The sequence below is a fragment of the Gossypium hirsutum genome, chromosome A01 (genome assembly GCF_007990345.1).
Source record: "Gossypium hirsutum isolate 1008001.06 chromosome A01, Gossypium_hirsutum_v2.1, whole genome shotgun sequence".
NCBI classification, from domain to species: domain Eukaryota; kingdom Viridiplantae; phylum Streptophyta; class Magnoliopsida; order Malvales; family Malvaceae; genus Gossypium; species Gossypium hirsutum.
This window is the reverse complement of record NC_053424.1, coordinates 113079885-113107097: the sequence shown is the minus strand read 5'-3', so window position 1 is coordinate 113107097 and position 27213 is coordinate 113079885. Positions and strand designations below refer to the sequence as shown.

Sequence of the window (27213 nt, the reverse complement as noted above, 5' to 3'; positions counted from 1 at the left end):
TTACGAGTGAAAAAGTATAATGGGCATCAACTCGGGAAGTAAAAATAGTAGTTGATACCGTGCCCATGACTACAGCAGGAGTATGTAACTACTGATCTTAATTTTTTATGGTTGTGTCGCCTGTCATGTCTCTTGGTATAACGTGGCCAACACAATTGATCCCCAACTAAGTCGACCCACTTCTTTCAAGTCAACAAGTTATAGTAGCCACCTTAAATGCACCAGAGTTCAAGATTTATTGGGCATTAGAACACCCTCGATTAACCTTAGGATGAATGCTCAGGTGTTTTGTTCTCTTTGAAGGGCACTTGAGGTATTGTTGAGATAACCGAACTTATCTTCACCTTTCAACCATTTCATCTCTATCCAACTACCAAAAACCTTATCCAACACCTTGCCTAATAGTTGCTCACAAATGATGCCACCCCAAGCGCCAATGACCACTGACCCCGTAACGACTAGCCCATCCATCGGTAAACTGAGTTGTAAAGTTGCGTCCTCGAGTGTAATTGTACACTCACTGCATGGAAAATGAAATGTGTGTGCCTCAAGTCTCCATCTTTCCACCAAAGTGTTGATATGTGTGAAATCCAATTTACACCCCTCGAGCATATGAGACACAAACAAGAATCCTACCTCTTACAATTGAGGTTCAATTACACACAGTGCCCTCGCAGATAGATTGTGTATGTACATCTCCAAAATTCGATCTTCGACCTGATTTTATCAACAAAAAAATATAAATTTAATAATGTTAACAACTTAAAAATGAACTTAATTAAAATTTAAAAAATTACAATTTTTTCCTTATCATTTGTAATTTCACGCCAAAAATATAGTTGTCATCGAAACGAATAAGAAGAATTGCTATTATAAAAATCAATTGAAATGAATAAATTACGAATTAAAAAAAAAATTAAAACAACAAGATTTTGAGAGAAATTTAATGAAAAATTTAAAACTAAAATCTTAAGAGAACTGAGACAATTAAGACCATTAGATTTAAATGAAAATGGGGAAATGGTTGGGTTTATATAGGAAACAAACTAGCCATTGGGAGGATTTGAAATTTGACTAATGGGCGGATTTAAAAATTGATCGTTAGGAGGATTTGAAATTTGACCGTTGGGATGTTACTATTGTCTAAAAGCATACCTTGTAAGATGTGCTTTCCTACCTAGTTGACGAAAACACGTCCAGCAAGATGCATTTTTTTATTGAAATGATAGATTTAAAATATTGAAATTTATCATATTTTATGTTGAAATATTATTATGTGCAATTTCTTTTTAAATTTTCACAAAATATAAAATAAAAAAATTCTAATAGTGCTAAGGTTTATTATTTATAAAATAATATGTTTTAGTAATTTTTTAACTAAGTTGGAATTCATGATGGGTGACAATAAATTCGGTACTTAAATTCAAAATTTTTTTCTAATGTGGTATCTCTATTATTTTTTTGTTCAATTTTATAGTAATATTTGACAAAAGTTATATATTTTAGTGCTCAATGGTAATAATGTCAACTTTTTAGTGCTTAAATTAGGGTTTTAAAGTTATATATTTTGATACTCAAGTACCAAATAATATAGAAAACTTTTAAATAATAGTATAGATGTGCCAAATAATTTTAAAAAATTTATTTTATGCTAATTATCAATATAAATGAAACATAATTGAACTAAAATCCCAAGCAGATATTCTCGTACATTCAAATATTATTTATTGTGCAGTCAACAGTGGACTACAATTTTTTCTATAAATACAACCATTTGAAGCTGCTATTCTCACTACGCTCAGAAGAAAATCTTGTTTAAAATATAAGAAAAAAGTCATACGCAATGAGCACTGCCGGTCAGGTTATTCGTTGCAAAGGTGATGATAACCTCTTATCTCTTCTCCCTTACCCCAACAACTACAATTTTTCCTTAATTCCCTTGTCTCCTACATACATATGACCAAATATACCTTTTGTTCTTTGTTCGGGTTACATTGATTTCTTTTCTGACAACATTTACAATATACTTGAATTCATGCCATAGCATTAAATATGTAAAAATAGTGTGGTTTTGATTGTAGCTGCGGTGGCATGGGAGGCCGGGAAGCCACTATCTATAGAAGAAGTGGAAGTGGCACCACCCCAAAAACATGAAGTCCGTATTAAGATTCTCTTCACTGCTTTATGTCACACTGATGTATACTACTGGGAGTGTAAGGTATTACTGTACGATAAAATGAATATTACAACATTTATTTTCTACAAGTATTTGTCACTGTTTTTCTTTAATTTGGCAGGGTTACACTCCTCTGTTTCCTCGTATACTTGGTCATGAAGCCTCAGGGTATGAAAGTTAAAACCATTTTATTTTTTTATATATTTTTCTGTATCAATATAATCTTACAATTATAATTGTAGGATCGTGGAGAGTGTGGGTGAGGGTGTGAATGATTTGAAACCTGGGGATCATGTGCTTCCTATCTTCACCGGAGAATGCAAAGAATGTCGCCACTGTCTGTCAGAAGAAAGCAATAACATGTGCGAACTGCTTAGGATCAACTGCGACCGAGGTGTTATGCTTGCTGATGGGAAAACCAGATTTTCCATCAACGGCAAGCCTATCTACCACTTTGTTGGAACCTCGACTTTTAGCCAATATACTGTCGTCCATGTTGGCCAGGTTGCCAAGATCAGTCCAACCGCCCCGCTTGATAAAGTCTGTCCCATTAGCTGTGGGATATGTACAGGTTTTGGGGCCACTGTAAATGTTGCCAAACCCAAAAAGGGTCAAACTGTTGCAGTTTTTGGACTGGGTGCCGTTGGTCTTGCCGTGAGTTTATTCTTGTTTCACCTATGGTTTTTCTCTAGGCTATTTGGTAAATGTGTTTGATTCACTTTTATCCATATAAATTAGGCCGCTGAAGGTGCAAGGGTTTGTGGGGCTTCTCGGATCATCGCTGTTGATGTGAACCCCAGAAGATTTGAAGAAGGTACCTATCATAGCATCATTTATATCATTATATGATTTGTCGTTGTTCCTCACTAAAAATATTAATATACTGATCATATTTCTTTGCCTGCCACCAGCTAAGAGGTTTGGGATTACAGAATTTGTGAATCCAAAAGACTACGACAAACCTGTTCAAGAGGTGATTGTGGAGATGACCGGCGGAGGAGTGGATCGCAGTGTGGAGTGTACAGGGAGCGTCCAAGCCATGATTTCCGCTTTTGAATGCGTCCATGATGTAATTTAGCTTCTTCCAGTAAAAAACTATACTACCTCTTTGCATTAATTGTCACACGCATATATGCTTCTTCTTGAATTACAGGGTTGGGGTGTTTGTGTGCTGGTGGGTGTGCCAAAGAAAGACGATGCATTCAAAACTCATCCAATGAATCTACTAAGTGAGAGGACCCTTAAGGGTGCTTTTTATGGCAACTATAAACCACGCACTGATATTCCTATGGTTGTCGACAAATATTTGAACAAGGTAAGGTGATGTCCTCTATACAGATTACAGAATATAGTTCATTTCGATGATGGTTTTGTTGATATTGCTGCAGGAGCTGGGGCTGGATATGGACAAGTTCATCACACACTCTGTGCCTTTTGCCGATATAAACAAGGCATTCGACTACATGCTCCAGGGTATAGGTCTGAGATGCATGATTCATTTGGATGCTTAAGAGAGTGTTGCTGCTGTATATTTGCCCAACCAAGGATCAAAACTCTAATGTTTTGTCCTACTATGTGTTATATTTATGTGCCTACTTAAGCTACCTTTCCCGGTTATCAAGAGTGCCCATATAGAACTCTCTCTCTCTAAAAAAAAAAAAGAGAGTTCTTTATATGGAGTTTTATATTATGTGATGAGAGAATAAATTATCTTGTAAAAGCTTGCTTTGTTAATGAAATAAATTCCTATTACTATGATTTTCCAACTTTTTTTTTTTTTGAAAGATAAAAGTAGACAAAATCAATTACACTAGATCCTCAAAAGGGGATCCCCAAACAATTTTAAACCTATTCTTCTATCACAAGCCATCTTAATAAGACTATCTACGGTTGTGTTTTCTTCCCAGGGGATATGTTGAATCTTCCGCTATTTTACCAATTTCAGGAGTAGATGAATTCTTTTGACTAGAGCAAAATTAGCGTTTTTAGAATAACCATCCTAAATGACATTAATTACCTCAGGGCCGACTGTTTGAATTGAGACTCTTTCTAATCTCCTATCTAAAATAAACTTCAACCCATCTGAGATGCCCCAAAGCTCAACCTCTATCACTGTGTAACTTTTCAAGTATCTGCAAAACTCAATGATCCACCCAACATTATGATCACACATTAATCCTCCAGCTGCAGCAAAACCTTCTTAATTCCTAATTGAACCATCCGTGTTCAAGCACACCCAACTACTAGCTATAGAAGGGCTAGCTAAAGATCTTTGTATCTTATGAGGTGATACTTTTGAAACTGAAGTACATTGTCTTGCCCAGCTACGAGAGACCTTAAGGACTTCGTTAATACTTCAGGAAATACTTTGAAATGTAAACAAGTTGTGGTTTTTCCAAATACTCTAAGCAATAATCCCAAAAAGGCACGGTCAATCTACCTCACCCAAAAAAGGAGTTTAATGGTTTTAAAGTTTTTTCATCATCCATTCAAGGAGGGATCCGATGTCGAATCTAGAGGGCGTTCCTTCTGGAATGAGCTTGTCCTAGATATTCCTAGTTGTAGGGCAATCTCTGATAACAAGCAACACCTCCTCAGATCCATGCCCACCAAAACCACATGTGTTGTCATTACCAACTCATCACCTTGCCCTTTCTGTATTCATAAGCACACGTAGCTTGAGAACAAGCCAAATGAAGAATCGAACCCATTACAGGCCTTTAAACTTCTAAGGAAGTTCTTAAATCGGCTCTTTTGAATTTAATGTACCTTTCCGAATCTTACCATAAGCACTTTTGAGGGAGAAAGAGCCAGTCAAAATAGTCCTCCATTTAATTCTATCTGGACCAAAAGATGGGTGAGGCGGTGGGACAACTATAATCTTATTGATGACATCTTCTGAAACCCAAAGTATAAAAAGGTCCAAATTCCACGATCTATCATTTGTAATCATATTGCTAAGAAGACAATCCATATTAAGATTAGAAGTGGAAGGAATCTATTTATGAAAGGGTCCATAATTCCCATCCCCGATAGATCATAATAAGTTTTCGTGAATGAGGGGTCATACCTTAGAAAGGGATTTCCATTAAAAAAGAACTACGTCCTCTTGATAAGTTCTCGGGCAAACCACTTGTAACCCCATACTTCGACAGGAGAATCTGAACCTAAAGGGCATTAGAATTTGAAACAATGTTGAATCCAACATACATCATGAAAGAAGTGTTATGGTCCTTCAAGTGCCTCAGACCAAGACCTTTGTGCGATTTAGGTTGACACACCGAGTCTCAACTTACCGCTTTACCACCATTATAGGACCCCCATACTATCTTCCTAATTGGTCGCTCAATCTCATCACACAAGCCTTTAGGAACCATCATTGTCTGCATAAAATAGCTTGAAATTGAAAGCAAAATCGATTGAGCCAAAGTCACCTACCAACTAAAGAGAGTTGTCTAACGTCCCAAATAGACAGTTTACTATGCACCTTGTCAACAACAAAATGCAGAGTGTTATTAGTGACCTTCTCATGGAATTGGGGCATCTAAGGTAAGACCCTAAGTTTCGTACTTCTTGACATCCAAAGTATCCGCTTATACATCTCTTTAAGCTACCATCAATGCTTTTAAAAAAGAAGATATTTGTTTTCCACATATTAATCCGATATCCCGAATATTCACAGAACTTATCAAGAATGTCTTTGATGACCCAGCTTGATGTTCTTCAGCACGTCCAAATAAGATCAAATCATCTGCGAAGAAGAGATGAGTTAGCGGTGAGCCAGTGCGAGCCAAACAAATAGGGGACCAAAGCCTATGGCAGAATGGATACTTTGGCCCAACCATTCCATACACAAAATAAGCAAATAAGGAGACAGCAGACATCATTAGCAAGCACCCCTAACAAGCCAAAATTTCTGTGTTGGAACTCCGTTCCACAAAACCTGTATAGTGGAACTTGAAATTGCAAACATAATAACATTACGGAGAAAATTAGGAATACTTGCAGCTTGAAGCGAGGCATCGATGAATTCCCAATGCACATGATCATATTTTTTCCCTAGATCAATTTTGATGGCCATCCATCTTCTATTTTTTGCGTACTCCTTATAGAATGGATAACCTCTTGTGCGATGAGAAAATTAAAAAAGGTTAGTTGCTTGTCTTTTATTTTAGAAAACAGTAACATCAGAACAAGATTACAGGTTTTCTCCAAGATTCTAGTACTTTTTCTTCTTGATTTGTTTTGTGGGCCTGCCTTTATTCGTTTGAATATTATGGTAGTAAAGGGGGCTTTCATGTGTGTTGGTGTATCGTGATTATTTCTTGTTTATGTTTTATCGGTGGTGTTTGGTGCCAGTGACTTGTCGTGGAATGTCTCTATCAAAGACAGTAGCTGGTAAAAGGTTCTCTTTAAGGTTTTCTTTGGGTTTATCGGTAATCTTGTTTGGTTTCTTTCTTTTTTTTTCTTTTCTTTTAGTAGCTTTTTTCTTTTCGTGTAAGGGGTTCCCTTTTTTTTCTTGTGTGCTGTGCTTGTTTTGTCATTTCTGTGGTAAATTTTTTAAGAGGCCCACGATTTGTTCTCTATTATCTTCCGTAATTGTTTTGCTCTTTGTTTGTTTTCATGAAAACAGGGTATTTCGAAAGGTCTTTTTATATTTTAGTTACTTTTGCATGCATTGGGGTTTTACGTATTAAATAATAGAGTTTTTGGATATTAGCTTAGATAGTGCTTTGAAAGTCTTGCTAACTCTTTTTTCATCATTCTATTTTTGATGTTGTTCTTTTGCGTCTTTTTTTTGTTTTTTGTTTTCTGTTAGTTTTGTAGTGCAGTTCCTTGTTTTTCTTTTGGTTCTTGCGATTCTTGTGGTTTTCTTCTTTTTGGTTTACCTATAGGTTTTCATTGTCATATTTGGATTCTGGCATTGGAGTTTCCTTGGGTTTTAAGTCGCCTTTTTTTCAGCTCCCACGAGCTGATGGAGGAGAGTACTATTAGTAATAAGGAAATGATGAATGATGATATAAACGAGTTCTTGAAAAAACAAAAATTTTTGAAACAAGAGGCTACCAAGGTTATTAGTACAAATGTTGAAAAAAAACTATCAACGAGATGAATCATGGGCAGTGGGCAAAATTATGGCAAAAGAAAAGCTGAATAGGGAGGCAATGTATAGGGTTTTTAAGACACTATGGCTCATGAAAGAAGAGGTAAATTTTGTTGCTTTGAAGGATGAGGCCATAATCGTTAAGTTTGGTTGTTTGGAAGATAGAAGTAGAATCCTCAACCTTATGCCCTGGTTGTTTGAAAACTGCTTATTCTCAATGATGCCTTTTGTAAAAGACAAAGACATTGCTTCCTATGAGTTTAATATATCCCCTTTCTGGCTAAGGATTTACAACATACCTCTAGAATATATGAACCGTCAAACAGCGTTGGATGTGGGAAAATCCATAGGTGAACTGATGGCAATTGAATAGAAGGATAGAAATGGAGGATGGACTGAATTTATAAGAATAAAAGTTCAAATCAATACATCAAAACCCTTAAGTAGGATTGTGAAAATTGTAGGAAGAGAAGGTTTTTAAATTATATGTGTTCTGAAGTATGAGAGACTACCAGATTTCTGCATTTTTGTGGCTTAATTGGACACACCACTAAAATTTGCTGAAACAAAGTGCAAGGTCCCGAGTTAAGTGCGTTAAAATTACAATATGGTAGGTGGATGAGGGCAAATATAGTAACCCTGAACCAAGAAAGGGGAACATGGCGTAATGGAGTTGAAATAGTGTTGACAAAGACGTTGTCGACTGAGGATAAAGAGAAAATTAATACAGATACAAGGGAAGACAGTGGACATTTAGTTCAAAAAGGAAAAGAGGAGTGTGAAGAGGATTCAATGTCTACTTCGCCTGAAGAAAAATGAGTCATAAAGCAACGAGGGATGGTTTATTTCGTTTCAAAAATAAGAGAAAGAGACAGAAGGGCCCGAATGGAGATAATATAGATGAGAGTCCATCCAAATTAGTGAGGAGAAAGTTAATGGATAAGGTTTCACCTTTTAAGGCGGCGGCTGGTGATCAGTTCCAAATTAGCTGGAACTGCTGTGGCGTTGGAAACCCTGCGACAGTTCGTGAATTGAAGCAACTCCTAGTTGCAAATGTTCCGGATATAGTCTTTTTAAGTGAAACTAAAATTAATTCTAATTTCTTTTCTCGAATTAAAAATGTTTGCAGGCCGAATTGTTTAGTGGTTGACTCGAATATGAGGAGTGGTGGGCTTGCTATGCTCTGGAGCGATGAGGTTGAGGTGGTCATCATAAGTTTTTTGAGCAATCATATAGACTCTTTAGTGAAGGTGGATAATAAATTCAATATTTAGTTCATGTGTTTTTATGGCAATGCGGATCCTAGTGCGAGAGCTCAATCTTAGGAAATCCTAAAAAGTATTGGTAGAATTGTCAAAGAAGAATGGATCGTTGGGGGAGATTTCAATGTTATCTTGGATGATGCGGAAAAAGAAGAAGGGAGAAGGAAGTGGAGAATGCAAATGGAGGAGTTTAGAGAGGTGCTTGAGGAGCTAATGTTAGTCGATATCAAACCTACAAGGGGCTGGTTCACCTGGGCCAACAACAGAGATGGTAATGCGCTTGTAAAAGAGCGGTTAGACCGGTTTGTTATGTCTATTAATACTGTTGCTTTTTTCCCGTTTATAGATGTTAATACTATTAGACAGACTAAATCGGATCATGATGTTGTTCTCACGGATACGATGGGTAAAAAGCCAAAAATGAACCAAAGAGATCCTAGGCTTTATTTTCGTTATGATATGTGTTGGGCAAAGGACAAGAGAGAAAAGGAGATAATCAAGGAAAGTTAGAGTAGAAGGGGTGAAAATATTCTAGAGAAATTGGATGGGATGCGTAGGGTGTTGGTTCCTTGGCAGTTCAACAAGTACAACAATATGAATGCCCAAATTCGTGACTTGACTGAGCAAATCAATAGATCTATCGATGGGCCTATTACTAATTCTAATATTAACAGTTTAAGGGAAGCTCGTTTGAAGTTAAGCAATCTCTATGCTAAAGAAGAAGGCTACTGGATGTAAAGATCCAGAATCAGCTAGCTTAAGGAAGGGGATAGGAATACGAAGTTCTTCTATGTTAGGGCCACTAACAAACAGAATAAAAACAATATTGAAAGACTTAAAGGCTATGATGGCCGATAGGTGTGCGATACTAAGGGCATTTGTAAGATGGCCGAGGATTATTTCCAAAATTTGTTCAAGTTGAACGTTGACTATAATGATATGCTGGAGATGAGCTATATTTCTAAGTGTGTTGACCATGATACCAATAATATGTTTGATGAAGGATGTTACGAATGAGGAAATTTTAGATGCCTTCAACTAGATGGACCCTCGCAAGGCTCCGGGCATTGACGGCCTTTCCGGTGTTTTCTTTTGGGAAAACTGGGAGGTTGTGGGTAAAGATATTCTAAACCTTTGCCATAATTTTTTAAATGGTCAAAAAGATTTTTCTTGCATTAACGAAACGATAATTGTCCTCATTCCTAAAATTAAAAAACCTACTGATATGTCTAATTTTCGGCCTATTAGTTTATGCAAAGTTATTTACAAAATTGTTTTAAAGACTTTGGAGAATAGGTTGAAGAAGGTGTTGCCTAGTTGTATAAGTCAGAATCAAAGCGCCTTTGTACTGGGAAGAATTGTAACAATCCGGTTTCGACCCTAGTCGAAATAGTGGTTTTGGTACTACAAACCCGAGTTAAAAAATAATTTAATATTATTTTTCGTGCCTATTATAAGTGAATTGACATGTGTGAAAGTCTCGTGTAAAAATTTAACTGTTTGTGTGCTTAATTTGCAAAAAGGACTTAATCACATAAAATATAAAAGTTGCCTGCTGTTTGTTAAAAGTGCCTATTTGACTTGGCTTATTAAATGAGAGGTCCTTATGTTGTTATTTGACCATTGAACTTATGAATGGACATTAATGGCCTTGTTATTAATGTTTTAAATGTTATAAAGTTAAGTGCAAAATGGTAAATGATAAATTAATATATGTTTAATAAAACCAAAACATGAAATTGGCTATTATTCATGTTCCATAGCCGGAAAATAGCAAAGAAAATAAAAGAAAAAGAACACCTAAGGTTCGGCCATTTCATTCTTTCATTAAGGTATGAGTTTTTTTTTCGGTTTTTGATAATTTCTACGTTTTTGTAATCGTTGCTTCGAGTACTATCTAGCCCATGTCTCAATTGTTGAATTTTTTGATGATTTTGAGATATTCCATTGATGAAATTATGAGCTTTTTGATGTTAGTTGATGAATTATGAAAGATATTTTTGTGTTAACATATGTTGTCTTTGAATTTTTGGTGATTTTGAGTAAAATGGGCTAAATTGCAAAAATTTTATTTTGAGGGACTAAAATATGAAATAAATGAAATACGTGGACTAAAATGAGAGTTATGAAAATCAGGCTAAGCTTGTGTATAAGCAAATTGTGTGTATTTTGTGATTTTGTGAATTAGAGACTAAAGTGTCGAAATGTGAAAATATGAGGGCCAGTTTGCAAAATTCCCTAAATATGTGTCTATGGATTATTTTAAATGATTTAAGGAATAAAAGGGTTAATTTTTTAATACATATAAATCAAGAAAAGAGGAATTCAGACTTAGACCGAGGGAAGTCGAAGATTGTAGAGTAAATAGTCCGAGTCGACAATTTCGTGTACGAGGTAAGTTTGTACTTAAAACATGATGTTAAGTATGTTTTGATGCTTGATTATACATAGATTATACATATATGTGTTTGATTTGGATGAATACGATGATAAACTAATGGTAATTGGAACTAAATGTGCGATTTAAACTAGCTTCGGCTATATGAGGCACTAAATGTGCGATACTGACTTAGCTTCAGTTAATTGACATGGCACTAAGTGTGCGGAATCATTCTAGCTCTGGCTAACTGTTGCAGCACTAAGTGTGCAGATGTTAAAAGCATGAATAATTTACGGACAGTTTTAAAATATTTAAACGAAAGGTGAGAATGAACGTGAATAAGTACGGGAAGATTCAGGTATGTTTGATACCTATGTGGTAAATGATACTATGTATTTGAAGCTCATTGATTTGGTATGAATATATGGATTGTGTTGATATAAATGATTTGAGAATTTGTAAATAATTATGTATTGATGATTTTTGGTATGAGCTTACTAAGCTTTTGGAAGCTTATGTTGTGTGTATTTGCATTGTTTTATAGATATCGACGCTACTGTGAGCTTGGGGATTGTCAAAAATCGTCACCACACTATCGAACCTCATTTTGGTACTTTTGAAAATGTATAATTTTGAAGTATGGCATGTATAGGCTAGTAGTTGTGGGATTATGTTTTGTGATGTATATACTTAGCCATGTGATTTGGCTAGTTGGTGTTTAAACTCATAGTTGATAATGACTTATAGTATGTGATGTTAATATGCAATTATGGTATGTTTTAGTTGATAAGTTTGGTAAGTTTAGCTTGAGATTGAATGATGAATGGAAGGAAATGTTTTGGTATGATTTTATCTTATGTTGGCATGAATTGGTAAGGTTTATAAGTAGGAAAATGGTTGATATTGTTATGATATAAATGATGAATGTTTTGGCATAAAATTGGCTGAAATGGTGGTACATAAATGCTTGTTTCTTTGCTTGTAGGTTGATCCAATTTGGGGTGGCAAATTGGCTATTCAAATGGCCTATTTTTGTCCACACGGGTAGAGACATGGGCGTGTGTCTCAGCCGTTTGCAACACACGGCTATGTTGCACTGTTATGTGTCCCCTGGGTACCCTAAAATTGTAAGTCAGGCTCGACCACGGCCAAGGTACACGGGCGTGTCTTATGGTGATGTGGGAAAGTCAGTAGCTGTGCCCTGTTTTGCCGCGGCTGAGACACACGGGCGTGTCTAAGACTGTGTAAGGCACACGGCCTGTCCACACGGGCGTATGACCTTTTAATAGTTGAAAATTTTTCTAAGTTCTGAAACTTCCTTATGTTATCGAATTAGTCTTGAATGTATGATTTAGACTTATGAATGTTCTATGTTTATTGAAATGAAAGGATATTTGATATTTGATGGTTTTGATCTAAGTTATAAGTCCGGTAATGCCTCTAACCTATTCCGGTGACGGTTACAGGTTAGGGGTGTTACAAGAATGATTCACGACAACATTCTAATTGTGAATGAATTATTGCACTACCTTCAGAGTTCTAAAAACGGTTAAAATAAAGGGCTCGTGGTTAAACTTGAGATGAGCAAGACGTACGATACAGTTGAGTGGAAGTTCCTTGAAGCCGTTATAAAGAATATGAGTTTTGTTGATAATTGGATAAATTTAATTATGAAGTGTGTTTGTTCGGTTAAGTATGTGGTTAAGTGCAATGGGACTTTAACAAATACTATAACTCCAGAGAGGGGCCTCCGTCAAGGGGATCTCCTATCTCCTTATCTTTTCCTATTTTGCATAGAGACATTTTCAAGAATGCTCAATCGTGTTCAACAAGATGAGATTATCCGAGGAGTTCGGGCTAGTATTAATGGGCCAAGAATTAACCATTTATTTTTTGCTGATGATGCTCTCCTTTTTATTAGAAATAAAAAAGAGAAAGTTGAAGCTTTCATAAAAATTTTAAATGATTTTGAAAGGGTGTCTAGTCAACAAATAAACTATGAAAAATCTATGGTTTATTTTAGCCCGAAGACTCCTACAAATCAGAGGGAACACCTTAGTAATATGCTTAGCATGGGGGTTATTGATAAATAATTACCTTGGTTTACCTCTTCATTTTGGAAAGAAAAAATCATTACCTTTTAACGACATACTTAACCACTTCTATTGTAGAATAAATAGTTGGTCCAAAAGTCTGTTATCTTATGGTGGTAGAGAAGTTTTTATTAAATCTATTCTTCAGGCTTTACCCACTTATGCTTTCTCTATTTTTCTTACTCTTGAAAGTGTCATTGAATATATGAATTCAAAGATACGCAAAATGCGGTGGGCAAGCAAAACTAAGGATCGTGGATGGGCCATACTTGTGTAGGACAATGTGTGTGCTCCAAAAGGTATGGGAAGCCTTGGGTTTAAAGATTTTCACTTATTCAACTTGGTGCTTCTCGGTAGACAAGTGTGGAGGCTCCTCACAAATATGAAAACACTTTGCTATCGTGTTCTCAGGTTTAAATATTTTCCGAAAGGTAACATTTTCAGTCCTAAAACAGTGGAGAAACCATCCTTTACCTGGAGAAGTATATCCACAGTGGCTAGGAGATTAAAACAAGATTTTGAGTGGATGGTGGGCGATGGAAAAAGGGTGGACATTCACAATGACGACTGGGGGTTCGAAGGCTTGAATGGGGACTCTTTTATTTGCTAAAAGGTGCTTGTGGGTGAGAGGAAAGTCCATGAACTCTGGGACCCAAACAGCATGCATTGGTACAGAAATAGGGTGTGTGACTTTTATGGGGATAATATGGGGGACCAAATTTGTAATATCCTCATTTTTTGTCATTCTTCGAAAGACGTTCTGTTCTGGTTTCACAGTAATTATGGGATTTTTACGACTAAATCAGCATATTTTTGGCTCATTCTCAAAAAAATGGGCATGGGTCCTTATAGGTTACTTGGGAAGAAAATTTGGAAGCTTAATATCTTGCCCAAAATTCAAGTTTTTTCTTGGAGAGTGGGACATGAGATCTTCCCTACCAATGTTAAAATTGCTTCCATTAGGCATGCAACAAATTTGGAGTGCTAGCGATGTGGAGCCGAAAAGGAAACTCTTATTCATGCCTTAAAGGATTGCCCCATTGCTAGGGATATTTTGGTGTGTAGTGGGCGTGATGATAGACTGGTAAGAGATGATTTCAACCAATGCATTGATTGGTTGGAAGCTGCTATGAGAATTCTTGATAAAAATCCATGGAAGACTTCATTACTCTAATTTGGAACTCTTGGAACAGCAAAAAGAAGTTTACCTTCCAAGGTAAAGAGGAGAGTGCACTCACGATTTGGAATAAAGCTCGGGCTCTAAGTGATGACTTTAGGATTTATAACCTCAGAGAAAAGTCGATGATACCTATACATCCTGCTATTCGTGGGTAGAAGAAACCTGCTCGGGGTGTTGTAAAAATAAATGTGGATGCGGCCACTGTTGAGGAGTGAATGGGGCTAGGGGTTATTGTGAGGGACGAAGATGGTTTTGTGCTGGGTGGCTATGGAAGCATTAAAGAATCGGCTTTTAACAGTGACTGGGCTGAAATTATAGCTATAGAGGAAGGGGTTTTATGGGCAAAAAATATGAACTTAAAAAATGTTCATTTTGAGTCTGATAATGCTAATATTGTAAACAAAATTAACAGAAAGGGGCAGGATATTACTTTTATTGCGCAGCGCACAAATGATGTTTTTAGGCACCTGAAGACTTTTGAGATTGCGATAGTCACGTGGGTGCCTAGAACTAGCAATAGGATTGTTGATTTTATTAGCAATTTTGTCCTTAAAAATAATTGTACGTGGGCTTTTGATGTGAACTACCCTAGAGAGTTACATAATCTTGTTATTTAGGATGCTTTAAATGAAAGTTAAGCCTGTTTGGGCTGGTTTTTGTTCAAAAAAAAACTTCTTGTGCGATGACAACATTATCAGTGATATTTCCTCCTACTACAAACCCAGTTTGTTCGAAAGTTATGATTCTTGGACAGACCACTTTAAATCGGTTTGCGATGACCTTCATAACTAGTTTGTAAAAAGCAGAGCATAGACTGATTGGTTGAAAATGAGAGAAACCTTTCAGATTTTGGACTTAAGAGATAAACACGATAAGTGAATTATTCAAATTAGAGTAAATATTTTCTCTATCGAAAACGCTCTTAACCCAATTACAAACGAAGTCACCTACATATTCCCACTGGTTCTGATAAATAAAGCATGATAGCTATCACTTTCTAAAGCTTTCAACGGAGCCATATCAAAAAGAGTAACTTTAATCTCCTCATCAAAGATCAGTTTATTTAAAAGAGTAACATCTTCATCGTTAAGGCGTGGGAAAGCATTAGGGGGTAATCCTTTCATTGGGCCTGGGTGTTCACTATTCAATTTCATATAGAATTAACCATTTCAAACTTCAAATTGATCCTCATCCAAAATCCACTCACTCATATCATTCTTCAAGGCATCAACTCTCTTTTGTTTCATTCTCCTCAAAGCACGCATGTGAAAAATTTTGGTGTTACAATCCCCTAACACCAATCAGTCACATCGTGCCTTTTGATACCATGAAACTTTCTCATGATGTAGAACATTTTCCAATTCTTATCTCACCTCTATTTCAACCTAATTAAGATAAGTAGAGTTCACTCTATCAAGCGCAATCTCAATATTTTTTAACTTTCGAGTCAAATGCTTCTTACGAGTACTAATGTAACCATACAACTCTGTATTTCATCATTTAATATGCTTCGTAAAGTTAGAGTGTACTGCCAACATGTTAGCAAAAACTCTCCAATTTTCTTTAACAAAATCTGAAAAGGCTGGATGTTTGACCCAACCCACTAAGAACCTAAAAGGATGCCCTATTGAGAGGTGATATTCAGGCATAAAAGACAAGCTTAATGGTCTGTGATCGAATTTAAGCCGCGGCAGGTGCGTTAGCATAAATGTGGAAAAGCAAAGCTCCAAGCATTATTACAAATAGCTATATCCAATCACTCAACAATCCTTCCTCTCTGCTATGTGAACTACGAACCTCGAAAACCCAAATTGTGCAACTGAGCCAAATCCATAAAATAACCAAAAAGTAGACACATTTTCCCTACGGTCTGTCCTTCTCTCTTTTCGCTAGAGGAAAGAATAGTATTAAGTCTCCAATCACCATCCATGGAGACCCATCCATTGGAATAGTACTTTGTAAGGCCCCTTAGAGTTGTCTCCGTTTATGGCTATCAGCGCTTCCATATACAAAGGTGACCAAAAAGGACTGCCTAAAAGTATTACCAGAGACTTTAACTAAAACAAATTGGGGATGACTTTTGAGAACCTCAACACAAATCGACTCTCTCCATCCAATCTAAATACCACCTGAAAACCCAACTGCCTCCACATAATGAGAACACTGGAAACTAAGCTTCACAATAATCAAATCTACTTTCCCACCACTGACTCTCATTTTTAAAATGTCAATCAAATCTGGTCTATGTTCTTGGTTATACTCATGGAACACACGGAGAAACTTCGAATTGGCACAACCTTGAAAATTCCAAGGTAAAGTGGTAAAATTCATAAATAAAGTAAAAAGAGGTAGGAAAACCAACCACTAGGACGTAGCAGACGTTTTAACACCATCATCTTGGGCGTCAGCCTTATCTGTTGAAGTTTCCACTTGTGCACTAAGGAACTTTTCCATAAAATTTATGGCTTCTAGAAGTGGGACATGTGAATTGTCAGCAAGTATAAAACGTCTCCCACATCCATGAATCGTTTTATTTAAGGCCCTTCCAAGATGACCACTCCTTCCTTTACTCTCATAGCCATACCGTTTAGAAGATATTGGAGAAAACTACATTCATTTTCAAATGATTTCATTTCTTTATTTTCATTTTCATTTTGGAGAAGACAATAATCATTTCCAAATGTTTCTAATGAAAATGGAGAAATTAAACCATTTGGAAATTAATGTGGTTTTCTCCAAAATGAAGATGAAAAATGAAAAATATTTGGAAATAAATTTATATTTTTCAAATAAAATGAAGTTCGAAAATGGAATTAAATCATTTAGTCATGGTAAACCCATTGAATGTGAAAATACTCTCATAGACTCTTTTACGATAAAGTCATGATTTTAACGAGATTAGGGTTGGGCTGAGAAGATTATCTAATTGGAAATAAATTGATATGTTTATTTTGAGAAATAGAAGAACAAATATCAGGTTGGATCGAACTATAAAGAATTGGTTAAAAGTTCAAGTACTTGTAATTGGACTCGATATAGGAGAGGCCTAAAAGTCCCTCATGTTAAACGGAGAGACAACAACCCTAGTATTATTAACTAGGGTTGTCGCCCTCTATACTTCTAGTTAGACTAGGAGTTTGTTTTTCTAATTGAAATAAACTTCTGCAATTCAATAAGGGTTTTACTTTTTCTCCTTATAAATAGATAGCACTAGTAGGGTTATTTACACAACTTTAAGATATTGTTACTCTGCTAAAAAATAGTAAGAATTTGGAATAACAATTCTACTGGTTTCTATGGAAAAGAGATTTTTTTTTGTTTTCACACTAAAAGTTATTAAAACTATTTTAAGTTCTGTGTTTGATTCGAATCATTCAAGCCCACACTCAAAGCAGTTCATGGTACGAGAATAGTGGAAAATGTCGTTCGATTGAAAGCCAGGAACAATAAGGATTCGTTTAGTTGAAAACACATGTGCGATTTCAGTAAAGGGTTTATTGCTATAAATATCACAAACCAGCTCGTTTTCAATTTTTTTATTTTTTGTTGTGCAAGAAAATCGATTTGGAACCAGATTTTTCCAACACATCTGATATCAACTCACCATTCAATGTAGAAGGTTTCTAGGCATGTGCAAAGAATAACATACATAAATCTTCCTATTATTGATGCATATGAAATACTTCTCATATGTTCTCTTTCTTTTTGTTGTTTTAGGATAATCATCCAAATAAATATGAAAACTTGATGTAGAAGGTTGAATGCCTTCCTTCGTACCAGACGTTGCAAATTGTTTTAAGATCTTGCCAATGTATGAAGCTTGTGATAAAATTATCAATTTGTTCTTTTGGTTCTTGTATATTCAAATACCTAGAACATTATTAAACTCACCCAAGTTCTTCATGTCAAACTTTGAGTTAACCATAGTTTAACCAATGGTAGTGTCGCTATATCATTTTTAATAAGTAGAATATAACGACCTTTCTATTCTTCATACGTTTATAAATACAATGTTCATCAATATTTTGCTCAAATCTGAAGGTTTTTATCGTTTGATTAAATCTTAAATTCCATAAGTGAGATGCTAGCTTAAATCCATAAAAGGATCTAAGCAAATTGCAAATTTTATACTTTTGTCCTTTAGCATGTAATCACTAGGTTGCACTATATGGATGCTCTTGTTAAGTTATTCATTCAAGAATGCAATCTTGGCGTCTATTTGCCAAGTCTTGTAGTTGAGAGTCGCAACAATAGATAAAAGAATGTGCATATACTTTATCATCACTAGAAGCAAGGTCTCATCATAATTGATACTTTCTTTATGCATGTATCCTTTTGCTACAAATCTAGCTTTATAGGTTTCAACATTTCCTTTTACTTTTCATTTTCTCTTGTAGATTCACTTATCACCTATAGATTTAATCTCATCTAATAAGTCTACAATTTCTTAAGTCATATTGGATTTTATAGAATCTATCTCAGTATCCATAACTTCTTACCAAAGCTTAGAATCAACATCCTGCATAACATCTTTGTACATGAGTGGACCATCATCTTCTTATTCGATAATTTTTGTGTTATAAACATTGTCTATAACACTCCTTACCCAGACTAACAACAGTCTTGAGTAAGTGATCGCATTTAAATATCCAGAGACATCATCCAATTTTCTATCATTCAATCAGATGATCAAATATTCAAATCTCATATTTAAAACTCATTTCAAAACTCAAGTTGTGCTTAAAAAAAATTTGAAAACTTTTAAATCAATTTCGGGCATAAAAACACAATTTATAGGTGCAAGGCCTATATCTCTAGACATGGCCTATCACCATAGCAATTTAGCTACTGACATGCATTGTCTCAAGACTAAGGGTCTTTGGACCCTAGAGCTAAATTTTGGATACTAACTTGCCTGTCTCAAGGCTAACATGCCATATCTCGAGACCTGAGTACAAGAGAGCAAAATCTAATTTTTATAATATAATATATGCTAAATATAATTATCCCATTAAAACATAAATTTATAATATAATATTTTTTAATGCACATATTATAATATTTATTGTCATTTTCATTCTATAAATATCAATTAAGTTTTTATTTAAAGTATTCAACTGATTAAGTTGATAATTAAAATTGAAAGATATTTAACATAATTAATTATAATTAATTTTTTTATAATTAATAATTATATTTAATTTTGAAAAATAATATTTTATCATATTGATATATTATATATCAATTTGTGTCATTCATGACAAATTTTCAGAGAGTAGACAATTTCTAGAGTGGTGGTTAAAACTTGAGGTAATGCTAAAAATGTTAGGGGTTCGCTTCTTTCTACAAGTATTTGGGAACTCTTAGATTCAAATAACAAATTGAGATAAGTCGATATGCTCCAAAATTATTATTTTTCCTACCAAAAACTACCTTGAAATGATAAAAACTACCTTAAAAATAGACTTAAAAATAGAAAATAAACGAAAATGACACTAACAAGAAGCTTTTACTTAAGAACAAGAAACAAATTAGCTCTAAATTAGTGTTAGATAACATTTTCTTTAGAGTAATCATTTGTCATGAAAGAATAGTACAATGTAAGAATGAAAAGAAATGACCTATTCTTACATGACTAAAAGCATAACCTAGTGGTGTGGCACATGTTGAGAATTCCAAACCTGTGCTGCACATGTATGAGCGAAATCCTTTGCTTGCCACACAATACACATCTTCCTCCTAATATGTTATCAATGAAGGGGCCTACAATGCTTCCATTGTTTCACAGCTTCACTTAGACAACTTGGGACCATAGCTGACCATGAGGTCAAATCTGGCAAAGGTCCTGTTAGGGCAAGATAGTTTTGTCCTTGGCTTTCAGGCATTCTCTTCCAGTTGACCTATATCAGAAAGAAGTCAAATTTAACATTTCCATCCAAGAGATAATGTAAAATAGATATCCACACCAACAGTTAAATTCACAATTGTTGATCTGCATAAGATTAAAAATAAGCAATAACTTGATTGTGAAAATCATATATGATTCATGGTTAGCGATTCTCCATATCATATATGACCTAGTAATTTATGCAATATTGTTCTTCTAGCAAGTAGGATCTTCGTCACCATGATAGTTTGAAACTTGGAACTGTAAAAGAAACAAAGGAAATCTAGGTACTAAAGTCCGAGTTGGACACTTCATGTCAACTTATACGATAAAAGGTTTTCAGATCCTTCTATCATAGGATAGAAAATAGAAGTTTCTGTCTGAATATAAATAGCAGACATGACAAGAGAAAGTGATAGGAATACATAAATGTCTCAAACTCTATATAATATGCGTTATTAACTTATCAAAATTCACAATTATAACACAAACACGATACAAATACATGAATAGCCAAGTGTAAAAGAGTGTAAAAGTTATTATTTACCATGAAAAATGTAGTAATTCAAATACAGAATTGGAAATTCCTTGGTATGACGGCTAATGGAGAAGATGCATGATCCTAGTGTTTATGGTAACTCCATAAATACCCGACCTCTTGATTTCATCACCACTTTGAGCTAACACTAAGGTTTTACACCATTTTGGTGAGAACTTCCACCATTTCAGCAAAAAACATTCAATCCATTCCACAACTCATTGTAGATTTGAAACCACAAATAGAAATGCTGCATCTTGCTCTGTCTGACTGATCCAAACAACATCCATAGCTCCCCTAGTTGCAGGATACTCTTCTAATTCATCTAGAGCATCCACCTCAATACAATTTGATTGGTTTAAATAATGAAAAGTTCATGGAATCCTCGATTTTTACTTCTCAACATCCTTTGTTGGTGCAGTGTAAAGCGTATAAAAGCAATGATAGTTTCTCTCTAAACTAGACACTTGGAAAATATGAAATCTTTCTAGAAAATAAGTTCTTATTGCAACTCCATGCCCTTTTGATGAAATTGAATTATGACAATTTTGCCTCAGCGACTTGAGCTATTCTTTCTGACAGTCTTCGTATTGTCAAATGCTTCTAGAGCTGGATTAGACTCCAAGACATTCTGCTTCACAGACTGTTCCAATGCATTGTTAACTCTCCCTCCCAAAGAGGCTAGATATTTACCAACTCCATTTTCACCACTTACCAAAATTGCTAGGCTAATTCCCTTATTGATCATCTGTCTATAGGCAGGATCCACAACTGCAAAAGGGTGTGGGCTCAACTCACCCAAAGTTACGCCTTTGCACTTTTGCTTCTCCTGTTTGTCAATTGTCAGATAAATGTCTGTCTTTGAAAAGGATTTATAGCAACCAATATACTTCTTGTGTAGGTATATAGTTCAAGTGAAACCCAGGTTCACCCAAATATGCTAGCTTTTTGTCATATCATCAACACCACATGAGGAAAATTCAAGGTATTTGAATAGACACTAGATGTCTTGGCCACAACCTGGAATATGAATGGTGACCAAATGGAATGTATAGCACAAAGTGGTTTTAAAAGGGGATAAAACATCCAAGACTGATGAAGAGCCATTAGATGCGGGATAGGACTTGCTGTTAAGCTATTTTATATGTTCAAACCACCTTTTAAGTGCTTTCACAAAGAATGTGACAGACTGAAACAGACCAAATAAATATTGTCCCATATAGCTTCAAGCAAATATTTATTGTTCAGACACTAGGAAAAACAGTCGTGCAAAAGTATTAACAAAATGTCCTCATTTGTACCTCTCATGAATTTCATCCACTAGCAATTAACTTTCTCCAGGAACGAACTCAATTGGAAAAACAGCTTTCAGAAACTCAGCTTTCATGTTGATTGCAAGCAATTGTTCTCCAACAGGCTGCCTTACCTTCACAATGTTACTTGCCTTCAAGTTTTTATGCTTTTTATTGAGCTCAACGTTGAATTTTCTTAGTAAATTTAGTTTCAATTGTTTGAACAAAATTGATTCTGTTTACTCCAAATTATCACTTGTGTTTCCCTTGAGATATCAAAAGATTTCAGGTTTGCCTACAATCTACACCTTCTTCTGAGGTTGTGACTGTAATTCAATGAACAACCAAAGACATTCCCTCAACCAGATATACATAAATTTTCACTTTCTTCAGAATAGTCATCATACATAGGATACTCTTGCTCTTTCACATGCATTGTGTTACCCGTGTTTAATTCAAGGGCATGCACATAAATTGCACGAGACAATTCTTCAATCGCACATAGCAACCAAGAAGGTTTGAGTAATAATCTTATATCAGCAACACTTTGCTAGTATGTGTAATGTATACAAGATAAGATCTTTGACTTCAATGTGATTCAATTTCCCTTCAGTCTATATTCAACTTTTTGTTTCTTGGTTCAATTTGTAGTTTCTTTCTTGGTTTCCCTTTCACTCCCAAGCTCACGTGCTAATACAAACATTCAAGAATTACTTATCAAGTGTGTTAAATAATAAAAAAGAAACAAAAAAAAAAAGCATAAGCCAGATAATCTAGGTGGCTCTATATTTTCATCCGTTTTAAACTATTCAACCGTTTGCTAAGATATTACCGGAAAATAGCATCGTCACCCATTCTTACCTAAAAAGCATTATTAATAATCACAAAAATGTTATGTCCTTAAGAAAGAAAAACAGAGAAATAAACAACATACTTGTCCAGGAAATGCTTCAGCTAATGCCTTGATGGTAGTATTTTGCATCCAAATGTCATCAATGGATGGATGCTGTACTTTTCCATCCAAAGATGATTCACTTACACCACCACAATTCACCATAAGGCGACCACCAGGCATCAATCTATCACTTAATTCCAACCATATTTCAACCTGACAAAGGCAATTATAAAACATGTTGCAACCTGTCAAATATGGACATGGAACATGTAAATGGTAACTAAAAACAAGCTGGCACTAGGTACAAGTTAGAGAGTGCATTAAAATTGTATGACAGTAAAGAAATTGAGAGAAAAAGGCTAAAAAAATGTTCTGTATTTGTATTTCTTGATTTTCTACATAAGCTACATAGACATTTATTGTACATATAGGAAGAAAACATCTAACAAGAATAATTGCGAATTCAGCCTAATTACTATATTTTCATTAACCTTTTTCCTTAAAATCAGAAATAGAATTTCCTAATTTATTCCTGATTTTATGGGATTTGGGATTCCCTTGCTATCTATAATAACAAAAAAACCCTCAAGCTGGATTGTAGATGTTGAAAAAGCCAAGCATGGAAATAAGAATCTTGAATTTGTTTATTGGAAGAACCTTTGTTGAGATATCGCCAACTTGAGTTGATGGAGGAACTTAGAGTACTTTGACACTCCCTTCTTCTATTTTCTCCTGTATTAAATAATGATCAATCTCTACTAGCTTGGTCTAGTCATCATGTACAGGATTCTTAGCAATATTGATGGATGATTGATTGTCACAAAGCGTCTCTATAGAACTGTTGATTTCAACCTTTAATTCCTTTGGTACCCTTTCAAGTTGTATTCTTTCACATATTCCAAGTGCTATCGACCTAAATTTTGCCTCAGCACTACTTCTGGAGACTACACATGGTTTCTTGCTTTTCCAGGTGATAAGTTCCCCCCCCACAGATGTACAATATCCAAAAGTTGAGTGTCGATCTTTTACTAAGCCTACCCAGTGCACATTAGTGAAAACTTCAAACTCTTGGCCGGTATTTCTCATGAAATAGAGATCCTTTCTAGTACATATCAATTTGTTACCAAAACTTAGTAAGAGTACTGAAGTATTCTATCACTGGCATTTCCTCCTTCACTCAAGTTGTGAAGGAGGCTTCCAACTTCAAACAAGACCAAATTATTTTCATTATTGGAATACATTTCTTTAACTGCATCCCAAATGCCTTCAGCAGTTTCTTAAAGAACAAAATTTTCACCAATTTCATTGTTCATAGAATTAATGACATTACCATAGCAGCTTCAGTAATAAGATCATCTTTTCCTTTGTCGTAAATAAAAATCATTACTGATTGGCTCTACTGCAAATAATTGTTCCAGTTTAATTTGTGGCTGGTGACAAGTAGTAAGTTCCCTTCAAATCCTCCATTGGTGTTTGTATTAGCAGGATCTTGGTTGGATGTGACTTCAGAATAAGCGGGCAAAGTTCTCTGGTTGCCATGGGAACTTAATAGATAAGAAGAATTTAAGAATTTACAAAAGAAAAACAAAAGGGATTTGGTTTCAGAAACAGCTCTGACGCCATGAAGAAATGGAGAGAAAAAGGCCAAGAGAATGCATATATTTGTGTTTTTTTTTTTCCTGACTTTTCTGCATAGGGCTATTGTTAAACAACCTTATTTATAGCACATAAAGCAAGGGAAAATCTGGAAACAAAGAATCTCTAATTACGAAATTCTCCTTTATCATATCCCTTAAAATCATAAACACAATATCCTATTTAATTCTTGATTTGATGAGAGATGATATTATGGGATTTAGAAATCCCCTAATATCCATAATAACAACAATAACTTAATATTGCTTTGAGTTAGTTTGCTAGCTTTCAACTTGATAAGTCCTTGTTCGACTAGGATTAGAACATGGCAATGCATTTGAGGGTAGTCATTGTATAGGAAATGAAACTAGTCCAATTGACAAAACGATGAACCTTAGATGTCAAATGAATGATCCAAGCTAAGTTTAGTGATTCATTCACCTTTTCTATTCAATTTTAGTACTCTTCACTAGGAATTCGACAAAGGATAATCTCATAAAACACAAAATTATATTTTTATTTAAAACCTAAATTACATCCACACTCATAAAAAGTTGAACCAAATGCAAAATTTTCCCAAATAATGCTCACAGTACTAAAACTATAGCTCTTTATCCCTTATTTTCTGCACTCAACCTCAGCCCTATAATAACTCTATAGCCCCACCAAATCTCCCTTAACTAAATCCAAAAATAATCTCTACAATCACCTACATATGTTTCATCATTGGCACATTGTACATACCTCTTGCAACTGTGAAAGAACCTTTCCATCAGAGAACAAGTCAATAATGATGCCTGAACAATAATTGTTCATACAAGTTAGTCTGTGAAACACAATCATCTACTCAAGAGAAACTCAGTGCATGTCTGTGAGTGTTTGTGATCTCAAAATGTCAAATACACATGTTAATGCATATAATTAAAATTGAAATCTCACCAGCATAGCCTGAAGGACGATGTTGTTCATGTGAAAAAGCATCATCAATGTGAACTTGAAGCTGACCACCAACGTCATTACACTTCTCAAGATTGGATAGCCCAAAATATTCTCTTGCTTTATCAATTAACTGTTGTAAAAAAATACAAAAAAGGAAATAATAGCCATCCACCAAGAAAGGAATCAATTGAGACTGGAATCTTCATTGATTTAAATATTTAAACCCGGAAAATATAGCTAATAAATTTAGCAGCAAAGTCTTCACCAGAACAAATGCCACATTATTTAATTGCTTTAAATGGCATAGAAGGAAAGGGATAGACCATGACTAAAATAAACAGATCCTTGTTTAAATGAATCAAAATAAAGATGAAAAATTCAGCTACTTGTAATATTTCTATTGTGCCTATCTAGTGTTTTAAACTATGTTGTTCTAACTCTTCCTTTTTCATAAAGCATCCATGGAGGTTCAAACCCACAAATATATGAAAGACATAGAAAAATATAAGTGTACCCGTATTAGACACATACCCAAATCCAACACTAAAATCTAAATCCGAGAAATAGAAGTTTTATAAAATTCATCAAATAGGAGACTAAGACTTACCGGTGGCTATCAACAATATAAATCATATTTGTAACTGTGAATAGGAAAAGGGAAATCATGAATCAAAACATTGTATGGCCAAAACAATTAATGTGATAATTGGAGAATGTATATTATGCACTTGTCAACATAAGTTAATTCTTACTATTTCATCAATCTCCCAACCTTCAAGCTGCAATGAAGGCCACACGTCAAGCATCAAATGTGCAGCTGTTCCGCCGCCCTACAGTATGATATATAGCTTCACAAACAAATTCACTGAATTTCAATTTAACAAGAAAAAGAAATTGCAGGTCAGATGAGATGAAATGTGTTACCAATCCGTAGATTGCAATGGGACCTTCAGGTACAATTGGTGGCAAACTAACGAATTCGTCCTAATTTTGAAAAGGGGAGAAAGAAGGGAAAAAAAAGTTAAAACAGGGTTCAGAAAAATCAATTTGAACAAGTTTGTCAATTACAATCACAAAATCAATGGTTTATAAGGTTCAAGAACAAAACAAAACATGTTTAAATTGATTACAACAAAACAAAACATGTTTAAATTGATTACATGATGAAAGAACAAAAGAAGAGGCTTCTTCACAGCATACCCAATATGATCCGGTCCATTTCTCATCACCCTTTTGTAGAACGCTATGGACATTATCTGCATAGGGATTTGGGGATGAATCAATCCACTGTCTAACAACAAATGTTAAAAAAGAAAAGAAAAAGAAAAAGCGTACGAGTGGAATCGAGTAGTAGCATCCTAGATTGAGGAGTGTCGAAAATGAGAATGTCATTGTATTGCGTATGGATGGCTGTCAGCACTTGAAAGGTTTCTTCTTCTGCTGCTGCTGCTGCTTGTGGCGTTTCGTCTTGTTTTGGATAAGGATTTGGTGGTGTTTCTTCATGTTGACTTGTTAAGTCTGTTTTCGTACAACAAGTGGATGAAGAGCGTAATTTGAAGTTAGCAGGAGTGAGAGTAGGAGTAGGAGAAAGCGGAGGGAAGAATAATTCAGTGAGAGGGAAAGGGGGCGATGCTATTGCTGTTGGTGACAATGAAATTGATGGCCAAAACATCGTTGTGTGTGTGTGTGTGTTCGAGTTTACCTGATATGATATGATAAAATATTCAGATGAGAGCGAGCGGGGAAATATGCCAATTGGCCTAATATTTCTACAGTCCTTATATGCATTTACTTGTCGGATAAAGGGGAAATCAGTCAGACAAATTTATAAA

General features: G+C 35.1%; 2 protein-coding genes across 8 annotated transcripts; one reads left to right on the top strand and one right to left on the bottom strand.

Annotated features, from left to right (window-relative positions):
* The first annotated feature begins 1702 nt into the window (after positions 1-1702).
* LOC107939013 (alcohol dehydrogenase class-P) lies at positions 1703-3934 on the top strand. Its single transcript, XM_016872299.2, has 8 exons — positions 1703-1877; positions 2082-2218; positions 2298-2344; positions 2419-2830; positions 2915-2990; positions 3088-3245; positions 3330-3491; positions 3565-3934. Exons 1-8 carry the CDS (start codon positions 1844-1846, stop codon positions 3685-3687), a joined length of 1149 nt encoding a protein of 382 aa, XP_016727788.1. The 5' UTR covers positions 1703-1843; the 3' UTR covers positions 3688-3934.
* Positions 3935-19726: 15792 nt separating this feature from the next.
* Positions 19727-27190, bottom strand: LOC107939004 (probable polyamine aminopropyl transferase). Of its 7 annotated transcripts, none has more exons than XM_041113858.1 (9): positions 27084-27190; positions 26717-26899; positions 26542-26637; positions 26306-26365; positions 26134-26211; positions 25382-25511; positions 25187-25239; positions 22847-23020; positions 19727-20095 (listed from the first exon to the last, which is right to left on the bottom strand). In XM_041113858.1, exons 2-9 carry the CDS (start codon positions 26771-26773, stop codon positions 19946-19948), a joined length of 798 nt encoding a protein of 265 aa, XP_040969792.1. In that variant the 5' UTR covers positions 26774-26899; positions 27084-27190; the 3' UTR covers positions 19727-19945. The 7 variants fall into 7 exon arrangements, with proteins under 7 accessions (XP_040969792.1, XP_040969795.1, XP_016727779.1 ...); XM_041113861.1 differs by having other exon boundaries at positions 26582-26637; positions 27084-27173; XM_041113862.1 differs by lacking the exon at positions 19727-20095 and adding an exon at positions 20630-22602 and having other exon boundaries at positions 26582-26637; positions 27084-27173.
* Positions 27191-27213: the final 23 nt, after the last annotated feature.

What these genes read in the sequence shown, in the direction of transcription:
- LOC107939013 (XM_016872299.2), top strand. Translation starts at nt 1,844, where the DNA reads ATGAGCACTGCCGGTCAGGTTATTCGTTGCAAAG. An exon ending in TATACTACTGGGAGTGTAAG is followed by an intron (nt 2,219 to 2,297) that starts GTATTACTGTAC and finishes TTAATTTGGCAG; the next exon opens with GGTTACACTCCTCTGTTTCC. An exon ending in CTTGGTCATGAAGCCTCAGG is followed by an intron (nt 2,345 to 2,418) that starts GTATGAAAGTTA and finishes TTATAATTGTAG; the next exon opens with GATCGTGGAGAGTGTGGGTG.
- LOC107939004 (XM_016872290.2), bottom strand. Translation starts at nt 27,053, where the DNA reads ATGTTTTGGCCATCAATTTCATTGTCACCAACAGCAATAGCATCGCCC. An exon ending in GTTGGGAGATTGATGAAATA is followed by an intron (nt 25,512 to 26,133) that starts GTAAGAATTAAC and finishes TTTTTACAACAG; the next exon opens with TTAATTGATAAAGCAAGAGA. An exon ending in CTGAAGCATTTCCTGGACAA is followed by an intron (nt 20,096 to 22,846) that starts GTATGTTGTTTA and finishes TTTCTGATATAG; the next exon opens with GTCAACTGGAAGAGAATGCC.